General features: G+C 39.5%; 1 protein-coding gene and 1 pseudogene across 7 annotated transcripts in view; one reads left to right on the top strand and one right to left on the bottom strand.

Moving 5' to 3' along the window:
• Positions 1-759: 759 nt before the first annotated feature.
• The window catches only part of CMKLR2 (chemerin chemokine-like receptor 2), a 40,461-nt gene continuing 16,769 nt past the window's right edge, over positions 760-24,451 (bottom strand). For 3 of the 7 annotated variants that reach the window (XM_033111485.1, XM_033111484.1, XM_033111486.1), the window contains 3 exons: positions 17,438-17,621; positions 12,099-12,169; positions 760-3,400 (listed from right to left, as the gene is read on the bottom strand). In XM_033111485.1, coding sequence (XP_032967376.1) covers positions 2,305-3,372 — 1,068 coding nt within the window. In that variant the 5' untranslated portion in view covers positions 3,373-3,400; positions 12,099-12,169; positions 17,438-17,621 and the 3' untranslated portion in view covers positions 760-2,304. Of the gene's footprint in view, positions 3,401-12,098; positions 12,170-17,437; positions 17,622-17,912; positions 18,152-24,451 lie in introns of those variants that run through there. The other 4 variants (XM_033111487.1, XM_033111489.1, XM_033111490.1 and 1 more) reach the window with 4 other exon arrangements.
• LOC117025966 (phosphatidylinositol N-acetylglucosaminyltransferase subunit P-like) lies at positions 20,697-23,132 on the top strand (annotated as a pseudogene).

The following is a 24,451-nucleotide window of genomic DNA, read 5'->3' as shown; positions in this document are numbered from 1 at the left end:
CCAGAAATGTAACTTCCAGAATACCACCTGCTCCTTTCATTTCCTTCTGGCCTTGGCTGTTTAATCTCCTTCCTGCTCCTCAGCTTTCCTCTTTCTCCCACAGCCTTGAGAGTCTCCATTTGCTCAAACTAAGGATGAGCCTATGAAGTTCTCTTCTTTCTTGGATCCTTCAGCTTTTCTCCTGATTTTGGAAACCCAGGGCCTTTCCTCAAGGGTCAATGGGAACTCAGAGTAAAATATCTGAAAATCTGGTGGTGAAGGGGGCAAGGCGAAAGGCTGTACAAAGGGCCAGACACTCACAACGAGCCTTTCTCACCCTGTCTTCCCTTAATCCATACTGGATATGGCAGAAACCTGGGAATCGAAGAACTTCAGGATACGCTTAGCTGTGCCATCCATTGTTTTGGAATAATTGCCAAAACCAGATTTGATTGTTTGAGGGGGTTAACAGGAAAGGACATAGGCAATAAACGATCTGGTATTTATTGAGATGAATGAAGAGATGAACTAAAAAAGGATACTAGTTCAAGAAATAACACCACACCCCTCACAACTTTCAAAATAAAATTGAGAAATTATGAAAAATTTAGTGTTTTTAAAATTACCGTGAGTAGCAGTTTGTAGTCACAAAAGCTGTAGATGTCAGCAGAGACAAGGGATAGGGACAGGAACTCTAGGGAACCCCAAAGACAAGGACATAGATTTCCAGTGTTCCTTTTCTTCGACAGTGGATGCCATCTGGTTCCTCTCTGAACAATCGACACTTCTCTTGCCTCTTACGGCACTTATTACTGTCTACTTTGTTTTAGGATTGTTTCGATGCAAGTTTAACCTCGTTTTCTAAACTGTAAGTAGAGGGATGCATCTTGGTATCCCTCACAGTAGCTATCTACCATGATTCGGAATGCCTCTTAGATACTCATCAATTTGCTAAAGGGATAAATGAATAGAGGTCAAAATATTATTACAGTCTAAAATGCAACAGATTTGCCTTGACTTAAAGGTAGGTTTTATTTGGCCTTATTCTGGTGTCTATATATAGTTATAGGAATAAAAGGTGGAAATATATTAATATGTCATACATGCTTTCTTTTCCTGAAATCATTCTGCAATTGGGCTGGCCTATCTGCTACTACTACCTGAATGTCAGTGTTTATATTTATAGCGATCTTATACATACTTGCACATACCCAGAATTTTCCAAAAACTTTTATATTTCCCTTGATATCATGAAGGAATAAAGACGAGAACATATCCCCGTCGAGAGGGAGGGTCTATGCCCCCTCCTCTTGAATCTGAACTGGCCTGTGATGGCTTTGACCAACAGACCACAACAGAAGTGATACTGTGTCAGTGTTGTGCATAGCTTTTAAGAGGACTAGAAATGTCCACCTTGGGCCCTTAGAGCCCTAAATTGCCCTATAAGAAGTCTAGCTACCCTAAGATGACATGTTGCAACAGATATATGAAGAAAGGAGAAAAGAAGGGAGGAGAAGAAAGAAGAGGGGAGTCGGGGGAAGGGAACAGAGGAGAGAAGAAGGATGGGGAGGGGTGGGCTAGGGAGAAGAAAGGAGGGAAGGAAAGGGAGCTGGTCAGCCAGCCGTCAGCTGTTGGAAACCTCAGCCCTTTGGGTCATCCCAGCCCACTGAGACTCTAGATATTGTGAAGCAGAGAGAGGACTCTCCCTTCTGTGCCTTGCTGGAATTCCTGACTCTCCGAATTATGAGCTATAATAGTGATAAATGGTTTTAAGCAACTGGATTTGGGGGCAGTTTACTAAGTATTAATAATCAACTGGAACAATGGTTTAAATTACTACAAGCAACTATTAGTTTAATTCGTAAATATATATACAAAGATTACATGAAATAAAGAAATGAAGTACACGTGTTGCATTTTAGACTTTGTCTAACAGGTGACTTGTGCAAAATTAAAGTGAGCTTAAGCAAACTTATTTTACCATTTTTTTTGAAAGGAGTGAATCATATATTTAATATAAACATTTAGGACTTTAAAAAGTTATTACAATTTTTAAAATATAAATGATATTGACTCAATAGCGGTGATTAATCCACTGTGGTGTAACTCGCAAGAATGACACAATTTAAGTTGCCGGGGGGAAAAAAAATGAAGATCTTTCCTAACTTTTACATCCACACAAAAATGTGATGCCAATAAAACTGACCAAAAACAACAACAAAAAGATATGGTCAGCTCTGTATAATTTGGAACCAATAATTTGAAAGCATCTGTCAGGAGACCCACACAGGAGAGCCTTACACTGATTTGTGGACAAGTAGTAATTCACTGGGCTGTTTCCAGGAGACACGGGTTCTTGGTTTCAGAGTTCCTGAGCTGTTCACTCACTGTGCCAGAACAGCTGACTTCCCACAATGTGTACTTAAGTATCTCAGCAACCGAGGCCTGAAAGCGTGCCTGGAACTTCTTACTAATTAGGACATAAAGGATGGGGTTCAAGCAACTATTGAGGAATGCTAAGGCAGTAGAGAGGGGGATTCCGGCCTCCAGCACCTGGTTGAAATAGCTACTGTGGTGAATGGTGAGCTCCCAAATGCTAAACAGGTGATAAGGAGTCCAACAAATCAAAAAGGCCATGACTACAGCCAGGATGGTCCAAGAATACTTACTGGAGACCAGGATGCTTCGCTTCTTCACCTTGAAGATGAGACACAAATAGCAAATGCTCATTGTTAGTAAAGGGAAGAGATACCCAAAAATAAATTTCACCCAGGTAAGAACATGGTGCCTCATCAATGCGAGGTCACGATCATGCTTGTGGAAATTGTTATAGCAAACAGTGTGGTTATTGAACTCCAGAGTGTCCCGGAAGTATAGGGCAGGACCACCCAGGAGAGAAGCCAAGAGCCAAACAAGTGTAATAACTATCCGGGAGCTCCTTAGGATTCGGTGCCGATGAGATACGACAGGATGGATCAATTGGATGTAGCGGTCCAGGCTGATAACCATCAGGAAAAAAACACTGGCAAACATGTTCAACTGGGCAATGAAGGAATTGGCCTTGCACAACCAGAGGCCAAAGGACCAGTGGAAATTCATGGCCACATAGGAGATATGCAGGGGCAGGAAGAGGAGAAAAATGAAATCCGCAACAGCTAGATTTAGGAACCAGAGAGTGGTAACTGTCTTCTTCCACTTGAAACCCGTGAACCAAATGACAATGGCATTTCCAGGAATACCCAGAACAAATACCAAACAGTATAACACCAGGGAAATCCAGTGGACAGCTTCCAGGGGGGCCTTCTCCTCCAAATCAGACTCCGGGGAGTAATATTCCAGGGAATAGGAGTAGTTCTCAAAGTCTTCAAATAATGTTTCCTCTAGATCTTCCATGACCTTGCAAAGTGGAGAATGAGGAAATCTACAGAAGCAAATTTAAAAAGAAAACAACGTTTAAAAGAACAAGAAATGTGCAGTGAATAAGAAACATAAAGATGAAAATATTGCATCTCATAAACTGAAAGAAGTATATTTCTTAGTAGCATGTGTGATTACTCTCTAGATGTCTGGGTCTTGGTGGACTTCATTGTGCACTGATTATTCTCAAAGCAGTGAGAGTTCATTTTTGTAAAGTACGTATTCAGTAAGTGCTAAATTAACATGATTGACTCTACAGGTGCAATTCCTCTGTCCCTAATGCTTGTAGGGCTGACCAGAGAGAATCTAACATTCAAAAGGCATTAATTAGGTTCTTTCTATGCGTTGTTTTATGGAAGATGCAAAACTAAACAAAACATGAATGCTTATGTGGTGATGACTTCAAAATCCCTATTTGTATCCTGACTTCTTAAGCTCCAGACATAGATTTCCAACTGCTTTCTCAACCCATCCACCTGGATGACACAGGCAAGCAGTGGAGATTTTTACCCACTATATTGCTCCCACGGGCATTTTTATTCTATGTTTACAAATGCAAACACATTCACCAGTATTATACCAATATGGAAGGCTTTTCAACGAAACAGTATCTTTTGAAGTAATCTTGACTATGGCCTTGTAATTTCTCCATTAATTGCATACGGAGTGCAGTTCAGCTTTATTTAGACTTTTACTGAAATTCCTTTGTTTTGAATTGATTTGAATTAATTCTTTTCTACATTTACAACAAAGAATTGACTTACTAATCAGTCTTATTTTGTTTATTTTTGTCCATACCAAATTTTATCTATTACAATTTCACCCAAAGTAAGTTTTCTTTTGTTGTCTCCTTCCCCATTCTCTTTCCCCCTTCTTTTGTCTTATCAAGGCCAGTTTTCCTGGGTTAAGACTTAAATGTCAATATTTCCATCAAAATAAAGTTTCCTGGGTGCAATTTCAGCTTTATCAATTTTATTTTGTATTTCTTTTTGTTAGTATTCAAAATCAAGTAGGAAAAAGATTATTAGTTGCAATCATTTCATGGAGCTACAATCAGTCATGGGGCAAATATGTAAGATTTGGGATTATAGTAGGGTTAGAATAAAGAGCTGAAAATATCTTGTGTTGTTCATAGGCATCTCACACTCAAATGACTAACACTGAATTCATCATCCGATCTTAAATTGCTTGAGGAATCTGGCAAAGCACAATTGAAAAAACAAATGCAATTCATTAGCATCTTCCCAACCCCAGACCCAGCCACCTTCTCTTTATTTTTCAAAATTCAACTCAGATGCCACCAGTTCTTGGTAACATTTTCTGACATTAGCTCAGTCCAGATAATCATAACTTTCAGTATAAATAATAGTCAGTGTTATTGGGAATTCACTAGGTACCGGGCATGTATGATCTAATTTGATGCTGGAAAGCATCTTACAAAGTAGGTAAGTACTATTATTCTTTGCATTTACAAGAAAGGCTACTGAAGCTTGGAGAAGCTTACTGACTTGCCCAGGATCACACAATCGATAATTGAAGAGTCGGGATCTAAACTCAGATCTGTTGGACCCAGGGCCTCAGCTCTTAACCAGTGCAACATTCCCCTCTTCTGTCACATTATTGTATTATTGTACTTCATACGCTATGTTGTCATCGTTTTCTCTTTAATTTCTGCCCTACCAAACTGTGAACTCCCTGAGAACAATGACCATCATTTCTATACCTTACAGTGCCTAGTACAAGTCTTAACACACATATCACATATCAGGTGCTTAGCATGTGTTTAATAAATGATTAGCTCTGCCACAAATCCTCTTTAGGACTGGATGTAATTTGAAAGCCTCAGGTGAGAGTTGGTGAGTTCACCCCTAAGTCAGTGTGGCTGGCAGAATCTCTCTGACCTTGACCCTCAGCTCCTTCGCCAGGATCGTGGCTTGTTCCTTGACACCAAGTCCTTTCCTTCATGTGTCCTACTTGAGTGAACAAGAATTGGCTTCTTTCTTGCTTCTCTATTCTTTCAGGCCTGGGATCTTACTCTGCTCTCTTTGCTCCTTCTGATGGCTGCCACTCCACAGGTTCAAATTCTTTCCAGCCACGTCTCCAACTCTTTGTCTTGGTTTTCTGTCTGTAAACTAGGTCACCCTTACCTTCCTGGTGCCTACGACCTGTTCTTTTAGGCTATTAGCAATTTCTGCAGCCAAATGTTAGTCTAGGCCCAGGTGTTAGTCTAAATCACCTTACCAAACTCTAGGCATTAGTAGAAGGAACCTCATTCCCCAAGCACAAAACCCCACGGAAGACCCCTAATGGCACAGAACCACTATCCTCACCAAAAGTCAGGAGCCTCCCACTTCCAATGTCATTACTGAAAGGACACCAATGCCCCATTGCCCAATTCTCTTGGGATGAGGAGAGGTACCTTAAGGATGAGTGATCTATCTGAACAGAATCTCTTCAAACAGAAAACTGTACTAGAGAGATTCCTAATCTTCCCGAAAGCAGATGAGATGATAAGATGCAAAGACAAGTTCCCGCTTGGAGAAGGATCTTCCAGAGAAGCTGAATGCTGCCCAGCTGAATCCTTCATGGGAAATAGAAGCTAAGAATTCCCCTATAGCTTAGAGCAGATGGTTTTGTGTGGTGGTGACGGTGAGGGGTGAGGGTGGGAAGGAGAAGAGAAAGAAGTAAGGCACAATTCAGGCTGTCCTACCAAGTCCCTGGGGCAGACAGTTAACCCTTGAGGGCATCACTATGTAGTGATTATACCTTGTTTGTATAATGCTTTATCGTTTACAGGCACCTCCAGATCTAATGAAGTCTCACTTAGTCTTACGCAAATATCTAGAGACTAACTGTATTAGTTTCCTAGGGCTGCTGTAACAAAGCACCCTAAACTGGGTGGCTTAACATAACAGAAATTTATTGTCTCAAAGTCTGAAGAAATCTGAAATCAAGGTCTAGGCACGGTTGTTTCCTTCTAAAGGCTGTGAGGAAGAATCGGTTCAATGCCTCTTGCCTAGATTCTGGCGGTTTCTTGGCAAACTTTGGCACTCCTTGGCTTGTGTCACCCCGATATGAGCCTTCATCTTTACATGGTGATTTCCCTGTGTGCGTATCTGTGTCCAAATTTCCCCTATTTATAGGGGCACCAGTCATATTGGATTAGGACCCACCTTAGGGGACCTTATTTTAACTTCATGACCTCTGCAAAGACCTTATTTCCAAATAAGGTCACATTGTCAGATACTGGGGTTTAAGACTTCAACGTACATTTTTTGGGGCCACAATTCAATCCATAACATTAACCTGGAGCTGGCAACCACCATGCCTGTATCCTGGTCATTCATTCATTCAGCAAATATTATTAAGTGCCCACATTTTTCAGGCACTATTCTAGTTGGTTGGGATTCTTCACTAAACAAAACAACTATGTCTTCCCTCTTAGATTTTTAGAACTTAGATTTTTACGAGGAGATACATAGTAAAAAATACACATTAAAAAGAAAAATTACGTAGCATGTTAAAATGTGGTAAGTGCTGTAGAAAATTGGGGAAAAAAGTACAGGATAAAGGAAATGCGAGAGGTGGTTTTGACTTTTAATAAGGTGGTCAGAGGACTCATTGAAGAGATGACAACAGCAAAGACTTGAAGGAAGTCAGAGAGTTAGTCATGGGGACATGTTAGGCAAGTGTTCAAGGCAGAGGGAACAGCCAGTGCACTGAAGAAATACCCTTTTTAACTATGGAGACTAAATATGGGGAGTTTTTGCAATTGACTCTGGAGCGCTGATAAGGATCCTGCTTTAGAAGAAAATGAGGGGTGGATCTGTTTGCACAGATTTAGACATCCTCTGCCCTTTATTTCATCATTTAAATGTCCCCAGGGGCAGGTGGCTTTAATGGGTGTCATAGGAGCAGAACTTGAGTTGTGATGATATCAGACCTAAACTGTTTTAGCAGAGTTAGATGTGCTCTGCCCTTTATTCCATAATTTAAATGTCCCCAGGGGCAGGTGGCTTTAATGGGTGCGGTAGTGCAGGTCAGGAGACTGGGATTTGGGGGGACTGAAGAGCCATGGATTTGCCTTCAGTGAACAGCACCTACTCAGTTCTAGCCAATTGTTTCCATGTGGGAAATGAGCACTGGGTTTGCCAGAGTTTTTGAAGAATGGTTGGATATTTATATGGCTAAAGTGAAAAGTTTCCAACTTCTACATGACTGTTCTGAAACAAAATAGCTGCGGGTCATCCTCAGCGCCACTCCAAGTTTGTGACCCCTGGGGCAGACAAGCTCTTGAAAACTTTGAGCTTTTCAGTGGTGAAGAAGGAAACTATACATTAAAAGGAAATAGAAACACCAATTGGCCCGTGTTAATGACTATGCCCCTTGGTCCTGGAGAGACAGCCATAAGATTTAAAGCTACTCAGAGGCCTCTCCAGAAACCTTCTCATTAACTTCTCCCAATGGATATAAGAGATTGGCTATAAGAGTTGGGACAACTCTTTTTTTCTCCAGGAAAAAAAGATGCCATGGACAAGTTCTTAACTTTATTGGGTTTCTATCAGAGTTATCAAGAAAGGCCCTGGTAAGAAAAGCAAAATAATAAATCCACACCTAGGACCAGAGCTATTCTTCGCAGCTGTGGCAAAGCTCCTGGTCCTGAAGAGGGAATGGTGAGTAAACTCCCTGAGAAATCACCCTCATCCTCCTTCCTGCCATCTCTGGTTAGAAGACCCCATGTTCCTGCGTCATCGTTGCTCTCATTCCCCCAGTTTGGGTCTTTCACCTCCTACCTGTAAGCTGTGCTCTGCCCTAAACTTGAATTCAACCACGTTCCTCGTTCAGAGCATAATTTGGCAATCTTCCTGGCCCATGGCCCTACTTCTACCTCATTCTCTGATTTGGGTGGCTGGGTTCTTGCCTCGTCTCTAGTCCTTGGCTCCTGGGTTCTGGTTTTGAATTGCTGTACCTTTCGTTCTTTCCAGTCCTCTGGAGAACCCTGACTCTGCTACCACATTTCCATGACTCTGTTTCTTCACTCTCTTCTAGGCTCCATGCTTGTGCTTCCACCTTGGAGAGACTACTCACCTACTATCCCAGGAGGCATTGTCCTGACACCAGTTCCATCCCTTCTTACCACCAAAATCTATACCAGTGGTTCTCAACCCAGGACAATTTTGCTTCTCAGTGGATATTTGGCGATGTCTAAAGATATTGTTGGTTGTCACAACAGGAGATGGGAGAGGAGGGATAAATGCTACTGGCATCTAGTGGGGAGAGGCCGAGGACGCTCCTCACCATCCTGAAATGGACAGCACCCCACAGGAAAGAATGATCTTGCCCCAAAGGTCAACGGTGCCAAAGTTAAACCTTAACCTACACATGCTGAGCCAGGTCTAAACTCCTTTCTTTTATCTCCTGCTGCTGGACCTGCCTTTTTCCTGTAAATACTCTCATCATGGAGTCCTGGCTCAGCCTGGTCTGGTCCATCCCACTACCACCCAACCATGCTTTAAAACGGTTACAAACTGTTGATCTGTGTGTTTAATTTGCAAAAGTGTTTAAAAATATTTGATGTGGATGCTAATATTTAAGTATCGGGAGATTTCACAAAAAGATTTCAATGCTGAGCTTCTCTTGATAGTTTGTATTATCTGTTAATAATGGACCTGCATTTCCTATAGCAGCACCTGCACCCCTCTTTAGACAAAGTATGTACTCCCTGATTTGCCATGGTCACCGTCACTTCCAAATCACTCATTTACGATACTCTCTAGGATGCTGTGAGAACTTGAATTTGCAATCTCTGCTAAAACTGTACCTTGCATATAGTAAGAAATAAAATGGTTGAAAAAATTAAAACTGTACACGAGAGTGCAAATGACATGTGTGATGATGCAATCTCAAAATAATATCTGCAATCTCAAAGAAAAATGTGGTCTACAAAGAAAGTTTACTATCTTCTGCATTTTTGCAATTTAAAGTTAAGGGCCTAAATTTAAGGAGATGTAGTTTTAAACTTGTAAAAACTGATATTCTGCTGTATCATCAATATGTTGTATTATACTTATCTATTAATTCTGGGTAAGATAAAAGAGAAAGGGCAAAAAGATATACAGAAAAAAAATATGGGGAAATTTGTCCTCAGTTTAACCATATTATGTGGTTATATATATGGTATATAGTCTATATATATATACATATATATATAGACTATATATATATACATATATATATATATATATATATATAGACTACATATATGAATGAAAACTCAGAAGTGAAACTGGAGGGATTTCTGGGCAACAGAAAGGAGCCTTGTTGGGCAGTAACCAGAAATGATGATAGATAGCGGGCGAAATTAGGTCTTTCAATCCAGGTTTAAAGGAAGCATGGGCATTTATTCCATAGGCAGAGTCAAACTGTCTTGGCTGGCAGTGACTTCCCACTGAGATGTCGTATAGGTTTCTCAGTTTGGAAGGGCTTGGAGGAGCAGAGTAACAATGCCAGAATGAGGCTTTTAGACTTGACTGAAAAGAGCAAATAGCTACTGTACTTGTCTTAAAACATATGTGGTGTTGAGAGGCAAATAAATAATTCTGACTGAAATGAAAACTAATAAAAGCCTACATGTTCAGAAAGTCGTTTCAGTAGTAAGTAAGTGGTAGGCTGCGTCGTGTACATGAATACACACAGGTCCACCCAAGTCGGTTGGAAATGTGTGAAAAATGCTTGGTGTGGAGTGAAGTTCTGAGAACCATCCCTGAAGTCTGTGGGTTGGCTTCCAAAGAATGTGAAGAGGCATGTTTACTGCAGAGATTCAGCCGCTGTGAGGACGCACTGTCACTTTCCTGGGTTACACTTACCAGATACTCAAGTAGCAAGTGTCTAGTGCTGGAGCTCAGAACTATTTATTGAATTAAACAAATTGGTTTCTGATCTATTCAGATTTAATAGACGGGAAAGCTGAAACTCTTTTCTGAGTAAACAGATTTTCACCGCAAGTGTTCTGGCAGAAAGTGTAGTGATAAATAGTCTCCAAAAATCCAGATGATCTGGGGAAAGGACATCTGGTAAAAATGTGTGTCATTAAACTTTTCAGTGTGGCTTTAAACAAGGCTTGTCTTTAGAGGGAAACATTTTGTTTATCTACCTTGACAAAACACAAAGATTCCTTCTGGCAGAACATCTGGTGAATGCAGAGAGGTTTCATTTCATTCTACAATGTTGAGTCAGATGGGTTTTCATTGACCACTGAAAAAATGTATACCTAACAGGATCTTAAGAAAATTTAGGCTCTAATCTACTTTGAAAAGAGAGAAAGATTCAATGTTGCTGACCTTTGTCAATGGGGATCGCCTGTGTAGTGTTCCCCATACACCCTGGTAAAAAAGAACTCAAGAGCTGAATGTCTCCTGTGAAAACCGAAGGGCTCCTGAGGGAACATGCATTTTGCTTCTGATTGATGACAGGAATGAGTTGAATGAATCAATGAACATGAAAGAGAAACTTTCTGGTAAAAACCATAGATGGAAACTTATATAGTCAGCACACTTTATTTTGCAAGGGCTGTCTTAGGGAAGAGAGATTTAAAAAAAAAAAAAAATCCATGTGTGTACGTGTGGGTGGGTGGGGCAGACATTTGGGGGACACTGATCACTATTTTCCACTATTTTCCACTATATACTTACCACACCCCAGATTGTACTCACGATGTTTAGCACCCATACACTATTTTGCTGCCCTTTGGATGAATGCTCTGTGCTTGGAAGGTGTTGAGGCATAGCAGTGTTTTGTAAAGATTCCCCATTTATTCACCCAAGGGAAGCAAAGGAGCTTTAAATGGAAACTTAAGGTTAGGTGTGATATTGACGGCCACTGCTACTTGGGAGGTAGTAGAACCGTGATTGTAGATCGCACGCTTCCACGCCAAGCTTGGGCATAGCCTAACCTTTAATAAAGAAGTATGTTGCTTATCTGTAGCTCCCATGTTGTTTATTGCTTAATGCTGGACATTAAGACAAATGACAATATTCCTTGGCATATTTGAAGAATGGGAGTTTTTTGGTTTGACTCGAAAAGAGACAACAAAAAAGGGGAGTGTTCTGGCCTTTGAATGTCATGCTTCAGCATTAGGATTTTATTCCATTGCCAGTTGGGAGCAAATAAAAAGGTTTGTAGGAGGGAGTGACATCACCGAATCTTTGTTTTTGTAAATATCATCTGGTAGCAGTCTGGGAGAATATTGCCACGATTGAGGCCAAAGATGGAAGGGCCTTAGGCAGTGAGAGTGAGAATGGAGAGGAGGGAGAGATATTTGAGACATTTAGGAAATTAATAGAGTTTTTCAGGAAGCTTAGCTAAACAGTATAACCTTCACAATAACTTTTCTTATTGAGTTGGCATTGAAAATGAACCTCAGATTAAAAAGCTAACTAATTTCAGTCATACAAATGTTTTATTCACTTTTAAAGGCAGTGGGGTTGGGCTAGAGAGTTTTTCTTTCATGAAAAAAAAGAAAGAAAAAACAACTGAATCAAGTGGAAATGAAATGAGACCTATCTTCACTCTGCTGGGATCAAGGTTTTTTCATAAAAGGCACTTGCAGGCTGACCAGCATGTCTAGCCCCCAACCCCATGCTTCACTTGGACAGTTTAAGAAGAAGGCACAGCACATATTTGAAAAATCAACGCCTACTTACACACCAGTTGTTCTAATGCTCCACCCAGAAGACAGTGTCAACACTTGTGCAATCTGTATGGCTGTTAATTGCTGGGAGAGAAGAGTGAAAGATTAACCTTGTGACAGATAAACTTAAGCTTAATTCCTTTGCAAGACCTTAAGATAACTAACACAGGTACTATTTAAGTATCAGGCAATAAAGTGGTCTCTGGGCTCTGGAACCAGAATGGCTCCCTTCAAATGCCAGTCCCCCTTCTTTCTGGTTGTGAAATCTTAGACAAATCAACTACTATCTCAAAATCTCAGATCCCCCCTCACTTGTAAAATGGGAATAGTGACAGTACTAAGTCATGGGGTTGCTGTGATAGTCACACAGAAATCCTCAAAAGGTGGTCTCAGTACCTGGCATATAAAGTGTGCTCAATAATTGCAAGTTGTTATAACCCGTTTAAGACTAAAAGCAGTACACAACGAAGGGGAAGGTAAAAAGAGAGTGGGATTTCTTTGTGTTACTTCATGAGAAGGGTAAGAAGTTTTCAGTAGAGATTTTAAAGCTCATTTTGTTGGGTGGCTGGTTAGCTCAGTTGGTTAGAGCGCAGTCCTCATAACACCAAGGTTGCCAGTTCGATTCCCACATGGGCCAGTGAGCTGCGCCCTCCACTACTAGATTGAGAACAATCAATGACTTGACTTGGAGCTGATGGGTCCTAGAAAAACACTGTTCCCCAATTAAAAAAGAAACAAAACTCATTTCATTTTGCAAGCTCCATATTTTTAAAAACATTGAATGTGTATGGAGTTCAAATCATTAGATGCCTGCCTTCTGAAGCCTTTGAGCAGGGGGAGTCCCTGTGTCTAGCCTCCAAATGCCATTATTATCCCCATCTGGACAAGGGTGGTATGAAAATAGAATACTGGAAAGCATTATATTCTCTTACTTCTCTCTTTTAAAAGACCTATTTGTTCACCTTTGATTAAAGGATATAGTCCAGGTCTTTATCTCACTTCTCTCCAAATATTATCTAGAGTCTGAGGAAGACTCACCATCATGGAGAATAGAATGTTTCAAAGCCTTGGTTATAGCAGAGAGAAAGCCCCTAACCAGTATTTCCTTGAAAAGGGATGTCTATGTGTACAAGGAATGTTTTAACAGTAAGGATGTGGATACTGAATTTGAAAACCTTGATGGCACAGGACCTCTATAACTTTATTCATGTGCAGCATAGGACTAGATACCTACTGGAGATCTGAATGGTCCCAATTTCTGTTTTGGATATTTTCATTCATATAAACAGCCAAAACCAAAACTTTACTCCTTTTTAAAGTCTTCTGGGCAGTGTTACATCTCCTGAAGAACTGATTGTGGAAGCAGCAGTAACCACAGGGTATAGATTACAAAACATCTCATAAGATACCACCCATGGTTTAAAAAAACTGTTTAAAGGTTGACTATGACTGAGTTTGTGTGAGTCTAGAATCTTGAACATGACCTGAAATCCCTGCAGAAATATGCTTCAGAAAAGTCAGGGACACGCAGTGGAAAGTTTGTACTGCTACCACAACTTACTTCTTTTTTCTGTTTCATCATTACTTGGCACTAAAGATATTTTGGATCTCAGTCACTTATTGTCAAGGACATTTACAGACATCTAGGGGCAATACCCAGTTTAGGATGGAAAGTAAATTTGCAGCCATTATTTTCTTATTTTAATTTAAATTAAGATATTTCCTTTCTTAAAGAAAGAGAAGACTTTTCTCCTAAAGGAGAGGAATGAATAGTCAGGAAACTTGCAGAATATACTGAAGTTGCAGCCACTTCACCAAACAATACTGTTCATCATGCAGAGAGGTAGTAAGGGAACTTGGTGAGGGGTGGGAGATGGGGGGATGGGAAACTTGTTTTGGTAATAGTAATGTTTTTTTCAACGCAGCCACAAAAAAGTGTGTGGGGGGGAACAACATTTCTAGAACTTCCTCCTATTCATATAAGATTATGCCTGAAAATATTTTTACCTTCTATTCCCCTTTGGAGGACAGAGAAGGGAGTATAGGACAAAATGTAGTAGTGGAAAATAACGCACAAGTTGAAAGACTTGCCTGTTGATCATCACCAAACAATGGGGGGCCAGAATTATTACTGTGATGGTTTAAAGACATTCATCATGAACCCTTTTAATTGTTTTATGGTAATGAAAACAAAGCTGGCAACCGCATCATTCAACTCTGTCATGGTCGGTCTGTATTAAGAGTAGCTTGCTGAAGTCTGCGAAACAGATCTTGGGAAGACCACTGGAACACTATGCAGTGCAAAAGAAAGGGCTCAGGAGACTGTGGGAACTTCAGATGATGTCTTTGCTGGAAGGGTTGAAGGAATCGCTGAGAAAGAAAGACTTAAGGAGTCCGATAGCCGTCTTCAGATACTTGAAGAGGAGGAAAAAGTAAGTCATTTATTCTGTGTGTTTCTAATGTTGGAGCTAGGGCAAAAAATGTTGGCATAATTGCCAGGAAAATTTTGGCTTAGAAGCAAAAAGGTATAGGTGTTTAAACTGGAGAATTTTAAAAACTGACCAAATAACAAACCAAACAGATACATCACATTGGGTGGGCCGTAAGGGGTTTCGGGCACAGCCTGAACGACTGCTGGGTGGGGATTTTCTAGAAAGTATTGATGCATGCGTAAAGGGGGCCTTTAACATCATCCTTTAAGGGCAAGAATTTATGACAATAGATAATATGTTTTGAACCGTTATTCTCCACTGCTTAGGAAACTGAAGATAAGGAAAATTAAACACCTGAAGATAAGGAAAATTAAACAAAAACCATTCAGTTGGCAAGTTGGCATGGTTAGAATTCTTACCCAAATGCCCATATTCTTAACCTTTAGACACCCGAAGCACAAGAATCGTTTCTCAAAAGTGTTTAAAGCAGGAATGACACTGAATTCAGAGAATAATTCTACTTTTTTTCCCCCTGAGAGTTGTACCTGTGGCTGAATGAAAAAAACAAAACAAACAAAAAAATTAACTACTCTTCCCTACAAATGAGGATGACTAAATAGGAGGAAGCTCCGAATCATATAAGAAAAAGAAAGCTACTTTGGTTCTTTCTTAGACACTTCCTCACCTCTCCCACCTCCTACCCCAACCTCCAGGCCCAGTGGAGCCAGCTTGTGAGAACAGTTTTTAACTTGGTGCTCCTTCCTGTCATAGCTACATGTTGGTACTGTGTGAGAGGCCCACGCTTACCCAAAATCTATTCTATCCCTTGAGCTGGTTCTGACTCTACTGTTAAAGTCACTGCAAAATGTGGAAAAGTAAAGAATCAAATTGCCAGACCAGGAACCTAAACCAACTCCCATCTAGCCCATGGCAGCTGGATTCTGAGGACATTCAGGCAAATGCATATTCTTTAGTGTTTCATAGCAGGTTAAGTCCCCTTTTGGTCTCTCCTGGTGAACTGGACCACACATGAACCTAGACACCTGCATTTGCCCAAGAACTTCTCCTTGCCACCTGGAACCCACAGTGAATTCTTCTTGGCCTTCTAAGGGCAAGGGTACTTTCAAATAGTGAATATCCAGATCCTGGCAGAATATTTCAGGCAAAGGACATGGGTGAGAAAGAAAAAAAATCAAAAAGGAGAAGAATCCTTTTAAGCTACTTCCAAGCAAAGCCCTCCAGCGACTAAACCCCACTGTGAGACTCTCTGGGCTCCATTTGGTCCTCCGCCTAAGCAGAGTCCTTGAAGGAAACCGGGTTCTTTATGGGAGGGAGCCGCATCTCTTGAAGGTTAGCATGACCCACTGTCACATCTCGAGTTTTCCCCCATGCTCTTCAGTCTCAGTTTCTTACTAAAACAAAGGAGAGCTATTTTATCTCAGTTCACTACTATGGGTAGTTTGTGATCTATTTCTAAACATCTGAACATTTCATTCTATACTCAGGGATTCCTTTACAATTATCCCAGCCCTGGGAACATTTTCTTGTTGGTTTTCCCACTGATCCACCCAAAAGTTCAGATTGCATGACGTAGGGCCAAGATTAGGGTGAGGCAAGTGAGGTTGGGTCACGCAAGTGAAAGGTCAGGTCCTCACTTCGCTTAAAATTGTGATATACTGTTCAGCATGGATTTTTTTGCATTAATTTTGATTACTAAGTTTTTGGCACCTGTTATAATTTTGCCTCAATTGCCTCACCCTAGTTCCTGCCCTGCCATGACACTTGACCCATTTAAGTCCGCGAGTACTAGGTAGCCTGGTGTGTTGAAAGAACATTGAAACCCAGGAGAGATGGTTCTAAGTTTTAATTCTGCATGTCACTGACTGCATGGCTTTGGATGAGTCACCTTCCCGCTTGGGACCCCAGGTGGCTCATCTGAAACATTTAGTTTTAAACATTTATGAGAAGCTCAAAGATGGCAGGACAATGTGTCCCAGCCCTTTTACTACTCTCTATGCCTCCAGATAGCACCAAATCCAGTGCTTTGCACAGAGTGGGCATTCAAAAAATGTCTTCTAGCAAATGTTTGGTTTTTGTTTTTGTTGTTTTGTGTTGTTTTTTTTTTTAGCATATTGGAACAAAAATATGGACCAAGGTCCAAAACAAAAAGCTTACACAAATTAAAAACATTCTGCAAATGAAAACAAAACCTCCCCAAATAAGACTGTTGCTCCTCCCTCATTCTTCCCAGAGAAAAAATAATGCATCTGAAATCATTGCCCTTTCTGCTTCACTTACATATGGCAAAGACTTAATGCCTTTTTACCCCGGCCTTTTTAAATATTCTATTCAAATATTTCAGGTTATGAGCGAACCAGACTTGTGTAATCATCAGCCCTCAGGGATTTTTTCCATCTAAAGATACCAGTACCACCCTAATGAGTCACATTTGGTAAAATGTAACATCTGTGAGAAAAGGTTATAAACACGCAGCAATGCCCAAAGTAGCTGTAGAACTGCAAAGGATACAGAATCTCCACTTCTTAACTAGTTCTTCATATTTAAATCTGCATAACTAGAAAGTAGGGGGAGAGAACATTTGTACATATAGCTCAAACCCCTTTGCCTTCTTTACCTGACTAACAAAGGGAGGGAGAGAAGGAAGGAGGAGGGAAGGAAGAAGATACTGGTTCAGTGGTAAAACAAATTACTCTGCTTTAAGAGCTCCTTTCTTTACTCTTAACTCATTTTATATTATGCCAGCTTTCCCATTTACTTACTCTCTGGACAGTGGTAGAAAATCGAGAGAAGAACCACTTCTGAGATCTCTTAACCGTATTATTTTGCAAATTGGCTCTGGACACAGTAAGTACACAATAATAGTTTTTAATATCTTACTTTCATATTTGATAATACTTACCTTGTCTCAGAAGCAAAGGTCTGGTACAGGAGGTCTTCTAAAGGTCATTAAGGATGGTGCTTCATGAGAAAGAATGGACATATATCTGCAATGTCTCTGTCCTCGCCGTATTTTGGATAACTCCAAGCCAAGTGCTTCTCCCAGTACTCAAGTCTAAGAAAGTAGTCAGAAAATATCTCGGCACCTATACAAGTAATACAAAAAAACCTTCATTGAAATATAACGCAAGCAGTTTACTTCCTGATAAGGAAATTGGAAGGAACTCAGTAACAAACCACTTAATACAGTACAATTTCTTTTTAAAAATTCTGATTTCAGAGCAGGTTCCTATATCCTTTCTGCTCATCACAGACTTTCCCTACTAAGGCAAAGTCAGACAAACTACTTCAACCTAAAGTCTGAGTCCCTGAAACTATATTTAATCACTTGTGTGACTAGTTATCAAAAGCAAAAAGCTCGGCAATTCTAAGCTCACCTTTAAAACCACCTATTAACAGTAACCACAGATACCTTGAGTTGAAAACAGTTTAGCTTGCCTTCAAAATAACGTTTTGAAGGTTCTGAAAAGAGAAATTCACAATGTCCATTCTATTACTTCTTTAAAAATCGAATTCTACTATAATGACCTAGAAAACAGGAGTGAACAGCAGCATCCAGCTTGTTCTTTAGAAATGACCTGTCTTCTTTAACTTCACTTACGAAACAACACTTGCACTGAACTTTATGCCAGTGAGAGTACAAAGCAAATCATCTTCTCCAACAGGTTTTCCTAGCTGATAATATGCTTAAGCAGCTAAAGGCGCTGAACTATTTTGCTAAGATGCATTTAGTAATCCTACATTAAAGGGATATGTACTATGGACCAATGGCTTGTTCAGTGCCTTTTCACCATCCATGAGGAGAGAGTCAATGTCATGTACCCAGGAGGAGTCCCAATCCAGCACCTTCACTGGTATTTCCACGAGAAATGCACCATTCACCAAAGATACTGAGACTAGTGACCTTGACATTTAGACCTGCTAAATTTCTGCCCAAATGTAAGCTTTCGCCTTGACCAGGAGTTCAATGTGAGTCAAGGAAGAGCTTAAAAAAAAAAGAAAAAAAAAAAGGTGAATTTGCCCTTGGGCTTTTTAATAGAATTGGGGGAGCGTTTCTCCAGCTCTACTTGAACTGGTCAGACTGCACCTGGGCGTGCTGTATTCTTTCCTGGGAACTATAATTTAAGAGGAACAATGATAAACTGGAGCATGTCTGGAAGAGAGAGAACAGGATAGAGAGAAAGCTGAAAACTACAACGTATGAGGAGCATTGAATGAACTGGTGGAAGCTGTTTATACTGGAAAAGAAAACTTTTTTCAAATGCTTCAAGGGCTGGCATACAGAAGAGGGAACTGTTTTATTTGGCCAGAGAGTAGAACTAAGAATATAAGAGAAAAAGACATCAATGTGAGACAAAACTTTCTGAAGATTATAGTTGTTTAAAACTGGCATTTATTAATTTAATAAGTATGGAGCTTGTACTCTGTGTTCTAGGCCCTGGAGAAACAGTGGTGAATAGCAGAGAACCCATGGAGTTCCATTCTAGGACCAAGCTGTGTCAGATGATGGCACATTTCTCATACTTCAATATTTTAATGAGGTAACCATAAATTGAGGGTTTTGTAGCAGGAAGTCAAGGAATTAAACGTGACAGGACTTGATGTCCAAAGCTCTGTCAATCCTGAAACTCTATGTTGTGGTTACTCGAATGTTATACTAGATGCAGCTTGATGGCTCTCCTAGCCATTGGTCAGGATGCAGTTCTGATTCTGTGGCTTAGCCAAGTCTTCTGTCAATCGATGCATGCATTGCTGCCTCTGCTAAGGTTTTTTAGAGGGACTGGGTGGCATGGAGGGTAAAGAGAGAGGACACTATAAAATTTCTTCCATATGTAATCTACTGTGGAGGAAAAATAATTTTTCTTATGCTCCATATTTACCCATAAAGATCTGATTACCATTTCTATTACTTTTATTCTTTTTCAACTTGTCATTATTAGTTGTGGAAGGGGAGTTCTACCTTTACAAATCAATTTCCACTAGTTAATCTCTTTGACTAACGATCATAGAATCATAGCCTGTTACAGTGGAATGAAATGTTATAGATAATCTAATGAAGCCCCTTCATTTTATATATGAGAAAACAAATTTAGCAGAATACTTTAAAAGAAGACCTGAGTACTAAAGACAGAAACACTAGTAACTACTAGAATTTTAGGCAGAATACCTATTTTGGGCCTGGAAAATTTTATAAAGAATCAAGTAGAACACCTAGAAATTACAAAGTTAATATTGAAATTTAATTTAATGAATGCATAAAGTAGCAGCTTTGACCCAGTTGAAGAGAGAATGTAAACTAGCAGATCTATCTGAAGTTATCCAAAATGTAGCACAAAGAGGTAGTGAGATGGAAAATATGAAAGAAGCTAAAAATGAGTAGAGAGCAAATGTCTACCATCTATCAAACCAAATCCAAGTTTCAGAAGGGGATAAAGCTTTGTGTTAACCAGGTGGTTAAAAGTGGGTCCACAATCAGAAGCTGGTTTATATTTGGGTATTTTGATCATATAATAATAGAAAATTATAAAATAATGCCCATAATATTCCTGATCAGGACAGAGGCTGATTTGGGTAGCATTCAATATGGAAATTTTCAGAGGTATCAAATGTTCTCTGGAGTGCTGAGGGATACCTATTGTTCTATCTCACTAGCATCCACAGGCTTGGTCACATCTTTGGTTTGGGAAGAAGGTCATCTTTGAAAACAGAGCCCCTCTGTTCTTCACCTGAATATGGAGCAACTCATTCCATAAAAGAATAAAATTGGAAGATGAGAACTCATCCTAGAATGAAATTAGGACCATAATTAAAAGACCCTTTGTAAAATTATGAAATGGTGGTACATGTTTTATATTGATCATGTTTCTATGACCGACTTTTCTCTAGTGATTAATAGTAACAGATATCTTAAGAGAATAATACATTTTGTAGAGCAAAGAACACGGAAGTTGGAGAGATCTGTGACAAGAGAAGTGGGTAGTCGTCAGCTTCGGAGGGATAGGGAAGTGTCTGAGTTTCTGGGGCCCCTCTAAGATAAGAAGAGAAAATGGGAGCTGGTTGAAGCCTGGCCCTGAGGCTGAATAGGAGAAAAAGGCAGTGGGATTCACCAGCAAGGAGTAACTGCAGTCTACATAACTCCTTGCTCCTTACTATATTCAGATATGGAACGACAGTACAGGTAGAGCCTTCCTAAAGACCACGGCAAAGTAATAGCTCAAAGTAACAGTTGGGTAGTTTCTGGCAGTATGGTTATCTAGATATTCATGTTTCTGGCAATATGGTTATCTAGATATTCTTTAAAAACTTTTCACTCGGAAAACTCTAAAAACACTGGACTAAATGTAAAAATCATCTTTTTAAACATATGGCTGAGCTGATAAGAAAGGAAAGCAAATCCTAGCAGCCTGGGCTGAAATGGGAGCCTGAATCTAGAGAGACATTAAAGCTGTTGCTTGTCTTGTGGCCCATGTGGTCTTTCCTTTGTGGTTACCACCACACAAAGCTCCAAAGAAGGTAAAATGCGGGACCTGGAAATTTCCTTAAATGCCTGGAACTAATAAGTCTCCCCGTTTTGGGTGAAAGGCTCACGTGCATGTTGGGGGCACAATTTCAGCTCTGCCTTGGACGTCACTTTCCACGTGCACAATGCCTCGAATCATCCAGATGAGAGCTGAGGGCCTTTTCAGGTCTCAGGAATGCAGAGCCTGGCATGAGCACAGTCCTACACACGCATGCGGCCTTCTTTATTCCCAGGCATGCATCATTGCTTTCCAAAGCCCCTCTGTAGGTCTCATGCTCCAGTTTTTATTTTTAAGCTTTTGGTTAGTCTAACGCCTTCCTCCAATTGGTGTCCACCTCCTCAGGCAACTATGAAGTTAAATAATTGCCTATAATTATTTTTCACAAATGCTTATGGGTGAAAAGCTTTTCACACTGGGTGAGCTCTGAGTTAGGTCAAATATCCCGTTTTGCAAGTGAGGTTTTCCAGGGAGCCACCAGACAAGTCATGTAATTCTCTGGGACTGAAGCTTTGATGGCGCTCCAGCGCCTTTCCACTCCTTCCAGGGGCTGCCAGGCTGCTGGTTTTCACCTAGAATGCAGGCTGGTAGTTTTTAAGAATATCACAAAGCAGAAATGTCCAGGACGGACTAGGGCAAGTTAAAAATGCCACAAAGCTCATTTCTTTTACTGAGATTGAGCTTTCTTTCTTCCTTTTCCCTTTTCTTTTAAAATAAACACTCCCCAGATTTTTGCTAGCCTTTGGGAGTTCTGATAAAGTGGATTCTGACTGTTCTGCCAGTTTCTTGTTGCTTTTGTGGAGGAAAGAATTTTCTGAGGTCTTTCCTTTGCTGTTTACACTGATGTCACCTCGATAGGGAGTTTGAATAGACATACTTTGTGCATCTGGAAACCCGTCGGCCCAAATAGCACGGTGTTCTTTTTTAAAAGTATTAAGCTTGCGAAATCTTAGAAAGGAAATATAGTCCACCTCATAATTAAACTCTTATGGAAAAAAATGTGCATTTTCCCACCATCTCCTTTTCCTTCCTAAACTTGCTTTAGCACTAGAGACTACAAAAGTGAATGAATGAATGAATAAATGAATGAATGTATCAATAAATCAATTACATTTGTGGCTCATCAAAAGGTTAGTAGGTACAGAGACTTAAACACAAAAGGCACTCAAAGATTGGTGCTGAATCAAAATAGATTGGCTCAAAACAGGCAAAATTTCCTGTTCTCTGTTATATCTTATCCTACTCATAACATTAAATCTTGAGTTTTATATTTATCCCATATAAAATTGCATAATCTTTTATAATGAAGATTTCCCACTTCATTTTTATGGAATATATCTTAGTTTGGTTAGAAAACAAGTCCTATAATATAGTTTACAATAAATTCTTTCCATAAAAAAAGGAACAAAGGAGAAAGGAGGGACAGAAGAAAGAAGGAAGGAGAGAGGAAGATACTTTTGCCAGTTGTCAAGGTGGTGGCCACCGTCAATTTTTAAAAGTATTGTGGGAGGGTGGCAATGCACCCTGGCCTCTCAGCCATTCACTCAGTTTTTCCTCTCCCTGGCCCTGTGGCGCCTGGGTCAGCGTGCTGGGGGACTCCGGGCTGAAGTGGCCAAGCTGTTGGGAGGGGCCCAAGTGAACTCTTGAAGGACTCAAGATTGTCTAAAGCCATAGGGAAAATGTGGGAAATCCATCATCGCCATTGCCAGAAAGAGTAATTCATGGCTTTGTTCTTTTTTAAGCTCCCAGTTTGGCTTCATACTATATCTTGTGTGTGCTTGTATTCCTGAGTCTTGGCTAAACTCCTTAGGCTTAACCGACTGACCTCAAAAGTATCGGGCAGTTGCATTGCCTGTCTACCTCCTCATTACTATAGTAATCGGCTACGTACTCTTATTTGGAATAAACATGGTGAGTATCTCTCCACTCAACTCTGTTCATACAATCACAGATAGCTATGCTCAAAGTCAACAGCATAAGCAATACCAAGAGGCCATCCCAGCATTAAGAGATATTCTTATTAGTGAGGTAAACCAAATGTTCTTTTTTGCAGCCAAAGAACTTTATACCAAACACTAAATTGTACGTAGAGTAGTAACATCAAACATTTATCATAAGTTTTTGACATAATAATTTTGATCATAATTATCTCTTATGAATACCTCGTATTGAAATATTTTTTAAAATGTAAGTTAAATTACTCTTAGATTAAGTTCTCAAATATTAGTTATTAATAGACAGAATACATAAAATACTTCATTACCATATAACAGACTTTTTAACAAATATTGAAAAAAAACTAACACCTAGCACAGATATAATTATTTTCCATCAGAAAATTTATAATTAGCTCCATTGAAGGACATTAGTTAAAGAAGCCTATTTGGAAACAACCCAAAGGGATTCCTGTGTCTCATATCTTTCTTTCTTAATTTGTTATAATAAATGAGTCATAATATTTTAAGAGGATTAAAGCAGCTTATAATGAGAGTGTGACATTTAAAGGACTTACAAAAGCTTTAGTAACAATATAATAGGATTGTAATAAAATATAATATGATGGGATAAGATAACATGATTCTTTCATTTCCTGTTCTTACTAGCAAATTACAAAAGAAAAAAACAACAAAAAAACAACGAAGTAGCTTTTAATTTTGTTTCATTCTTTGTTAGAGAAAATGTGAAGGTTAAATAGAAACTGGCTATGTATAAACACATACACACACAAATATTGAGTTAACTCAATTTTATAAATGTGTAATGAAAATGCTATAATAAATCATTTTATGTCCTTACTTCTCTAATGATTCCATTTAATTAATAATGACTATAAAAGCAGGCCTTCAATCACTACTCTAACAAACACAGCCTGTATCTTTCAAAACTGTTTTATCTTCAATAAATACTTAAAATCATCTAAGGAAAAGCAAATGGTATTTTTCTCAGTTCTTATGACATTAAGTCTTAGGACTTTCACATGTGAAAAGTACTCTGAGAAGTAGGAAGTTTCTTAAAGACATCAGGCATAGACTCTTCAAAAAGTCTTTGTCACAGAAAAACAAAAAGGAGGATTATTCCAGATTAAAAGAGAAAAGATCCAAAAACTGAATGTAATATGCGGTCATTGATTGATACTAATTTTAGAAAGTTATAAAAGATATTTTGAGAATAACTGGGGAAATTTGAAGTGGATTGGCTATTATCAAGAAATTATTTTTCATTTTCTTAGGTGTGATATTGTTTTGTAGGAGAATGTTCTTTTTGGGGAGATGTATGCTCAAGTTTTTAGAGCTGAAGTCTACAACTTAATTTCAAAAGATTCAGAAAAAAATATATATATCATAGTTGTCAGGCTGGGAATGTATAACCTGATTCTAATCATGAAATGTGGTGAACAA

Source organism: Rhinolophus ferrumequinum, chromosome 8 (assembly GCF_004115265.2).
Source record: "Rhinolophus ferrumequinum isolate MPI-CBG mRhiFer1 chromosome 8, mRhiFer1_v1.p, whole genome shotgun sequence".
NCBI lineage: Eukaryota > Metazoa > Chordata > Mammalia > Chiroptera > Rhinolophidae > Rhinolophus > Rhinolophus ferrumequinum.
The sequence above is the reverse complement of the archived record's forward strand: the minus strand, read 5'-3'. Positions and strand labels throughout refer to the sequence as shown.